Source organism: Nanorana parkeri, unplaced genomic scaffold (genome assembly GCF_000935625.1).
Source record: "Nanorana parkeri isolate BGI_ZX_2015 unplaced genomic scaffold, ASM93562v1 scaffold72, whole genome shotgun sequence".
Classification (NCBI taxonomy): Eukaryota; Metazoa; Chordata; class Amphibia; order Anura; family Dicroglossidae; genus Nanorana; species Nanorana parkeri.
This window is the reverse complement of record NW_017306340.1, coordinates 1,460,078-1,463,756: the sequence shown is the minus strand read 5'-3', so window position 1 is coordinate 1,463,756 and position 3,679 is coordinate 1,460,078. Positions and strand designations below refer to the sequence as shown.

Sequence of the window (3,679 nt, the reverse complement as noted above, 5' to 3'; positions counted from 1 at the left end):
TGAGTATTTCCAGTTTAGTCTTTTTTTATTATTATTAATTAAATCATTCTTCAGATTGTATCTCGATAATTAGGACCGAAGGTGGCGCTTTCTTCCATAATAAACATTTACAAAATGATTCCAAATAGTAAAAAGCATTTAAAAGAACCACACACGGGAATAAATACAGGACGGGTTCATGGGGGGGATCCTTATATAAAACGGGTCAGTTGAAAAATAAAAGTTCAGTTGATTTATTTTTCATTTAACCCCCCTTAGTATTGTGATACCCCAATTAGCAATGTTTTATTAAGCTGCTATGACAGGAGCATCCATGAAATAAAAGTCATATTTAATACTACATTTTAAATTAGGTTCCGAGACCAGAATAGGAAAGGTTCGTTTCGGCTCTGGCTTTTTTTTTTTTTGCTTAGAGGAAGTGGATATTACATAATATAAAATACTATTATACAAAAAAATAAAGACAAAATCATGATCATAGCAGCTACATTTTAAGGATTATCTAAAAAGAGTATTCCAGATGTAGTATGTCATTGATCACATACCTCCTCAAACAATAAAAGAAAACAAAAATAACTATAAAATACTGCAAAGAGAAATCGTCTATAAAATACTATAATTTAAATCGTTCATTATTTAAACACATGCTAACAGCCTGATTAGTCCACATGTTTCAAGAACCGCCAGTCTTTTGTAAACTCAAAAATGTTTTTGTGTTTTTTTTGTTCTTTTATTTTTGTGCGAGGTAGTTTTCTCTCGCAATACAAAAATACACAATGACGTTTCCCCAAATAATGTTTTGATAATTTTTGCAATTGTTCCATTTGGGAAATTAGGGAATAGTCTGCAGGTGACTGCTGGCACAATACCGATCTGCAATGTCCTTCTGGATAATTTACTACAGCTGCACCCAGCCCTATTGTCACTTTTTCTTTTCTGCAGTCCAAAAGAAAACGGAAAAAAAAAAAGATTGGATGATAAAAAGGTCAGCTCATGAACCCACCATAGAGGTGAAGTCTACCGAAGAACAGAAGACTGTCAGTAACTCTTGACCTCTGCTTGAATCCAGGAGGCTTCACCACGTTCTTCCATAGAGCATACTGGGGTTGACCATACCATTGCTGTAGTCTACACTGGAATTGTCCATTTGTGTCATATTGGCCACCTGGTTGTGGAGGGATTGAGGGCTAGGGGACATTTCTTCCAACTCTGGAGCTTGGCCTAAAGAGTTAACCTGTTGATTCTGGTGCTGATGGACAGCGCTGTTAGAAGAAGACAATACACCGTTGGAGCTACTCTGTTGTTGGGACACCTGTTGACTTGTGGTTGAGGTGTTGGAGCCGTTTTGGCAAGGCTTGCCATCTTTCACCAAGACGGGCACGGCTACCCGGCGGGGGGACTGTTGCTGGCACAAGTTACTTTCTTGCTGGAGTTGTTGAGTGACCTTGTCCTTGGCCTGCCTCTTCATCTTGTACCTGTGGTTCTGGAACCAGATTTTCACCTGAGTAGGGGTGAGGTGTATCATGCTGGCCAGGTGCTCTCTTTCAGGCGCTGAGAGATACTTCTGCTGCTTGAATCTCCTTTCCAGTTCATACACTTGCGCTTGAGAGAAGAGGACTCTTCTTTTTCTTCTGGGGGCTGCATGGAGAGGGGCCATTGATTTGGCGGCTTCCGCTATCCCTTGCAAAGTGCCCATGCCGGCCATATTCATACCGGTAGACGGTCCCATGAATCTAGAAACTGACATACATTCAATTAGCTTGTTGACACTTCAAGTCCTTCATCCAACATTTCATTTGACCCACTTGTGGGTATGGAAACCTTAGCTACACCCCAAACTTTATGCCGGGTGACCATTTACCAAACACTTTATTTTTAAAGAAGTAGAAGTACTTACTTGTTGAATACCTTGGGTCAGGGTTGGCTCCATACCACCCAGTGGCCGCTGCGCTGTTCCTCATGGTATCTTGGTAAGAGGAGATATCTCCCATATTGCTAATACTTCCATTGCAGTAGCCTCCCATGGCACCATGTGAGAACTGGGAGACGCTGTGGGGCATGTGGTAGGTGGTGGTCACAGTGGCATTGTGGCCCATGGTGTGTTGTTGCATCCCTGTCTGGGAAACGTGGCTCTGTCTGTAGGCGCTCAGGGAACTGCTCAGGTTACCAGTGTTGTCCATGCCACCAAACTTCTTGTAGGTCTCTTCAATGGGGCTCAGTATGTCGGTCACTGAAAAGGGTGTTGTATGCTTTGGGCTCAACGACATGGTTCAGCGACCAAGCAGGTAAAAAACTGGCGATCAGATCAGCCTTGTGTAGTGTCAATTCTCTCTCCTTGTGGATGTCTACGTAAGAGAGTGCTTGGAGGACGCCTGAGATCCGATTGATCGCCTTACAAAGTAGGCGAGCCCTAAGCTCTCTTATCTCGGGTTTATTTTAGCCTGTAGCCAGGTTTACAACACACACTGAAGTGGGAGGGAATGGGAGGCCTGGGAGGGGCGACATGAAACTGGCAGACAATTGTCATTCACACGTTTGCAGGATAATTGACTAAAGATGCAGTTACTTTCCTAATGACGCCCATAATGTGAACAGGCTCAGCTATTCCTGGAAGCCGAGTCCTGGGGCTGGGATGTGCTGTCCTCTCCATGAATAATCATCTCAGGACACCTCTGAGGCTCCAGCTAACGGTAAGAGAGAGTTTGACATTTCCACCTGCAGGGAAAGTGAACTATGGCAACGCAGGACCCTGAGCAGGTTCACCGAGAGAACTCTGGAGCTCAGCCGAGATCCCAGACACCATCATCACCCTACAGAGATCAAACAGCTCCGACTTCTAGCATCAGCAACAGGTCTCCAAGCGGAGCGTGTCATGTCCCTGCCCTCTTCCCCTGACTGGGATCGCTCACATTCACCTCAACGCCGAATGTGAATCTTCTCAGTGAATCACATTACCTTCTTCAGTCATTAAGCACCGGGGGGGCACATTCCGCACTTATCTCCACCCCCATTAAATAGAACATATCCTCACATTTAATATTGTTCCCGGATCTCACTCCTGTCATATATGTTAGGGAGTCACTAACCCAATAGAATAGGCGCCTGGAACACATTGGCAGCAATTAAAATTCCAGCACCTTGACATTTAGGGAAAAGCAGCTCTCTGTAAAAGGAGCACAATCGAAGCCCTCTCTCACCTTCCACATGTACAAAACATCCATCTGACAGCCCTCCTGTCAAGGGGACATGACAGGGTGCTCACAAAATCACAGAGACTTAACTATCAGCCTGGCAAACTGTCACACAGGAGGTAAAACGCCAAATATACAAGTTAGAAATAATAATAATGATAATAATAATAAATAACAAGAATAATAGTAACACTACTACTAATAATAATATTACAAAATAACAAGAATAATAGGAACACTACTACTGCTAATAATAATACGAAATAACAAGAATTATAGTAACACTACTACTGCTAATAATATTACTAATAATACTGCTAATAATAGTAATAATACAAAATAAGAAGAATAATAGCAACACTACTACTAGTGCTAATAATAATGATATTAATACAAAATAACAAGAATAATGGTAGCACTACTATTACTACTAATAATAATGATACATATATTTTACTTTAAATGAACAACAATAATTGAACATGTTT

The 3,679-nt window shown here is 41.8% G+C and overlaps 1 protein-coding gene across 1 annotated transcript; it reads right to left on the bottom strand.

The window, feature by feature from the left end:
- Positions 1-1,069: 1,069 nt before the first annotated feature.
- On the bottom strand, positions 1,070-2,355 carry NKX2-4 (NK2 homeobox 4). The gene is made up of 2 exons (XM_018576644.1): positions 1,898-2,355; positions 1,070-1,740 (listed from the first exon to the last, which is right to left on the bottom strand). Exons 1-2 carry the CDS (start codon positions 2,265-2,267, stop codon positions 1,076-1,078), a joined length of 1,035 nt encoding a protein of 344 aa, XP_018432146.1. The 5' UTR covers positions 2,268-2,355; the 3' UTR covers positions 1,070-1,075.
- Positions 2,356-3,679: the final 1,324 nt, after the last annotated feature.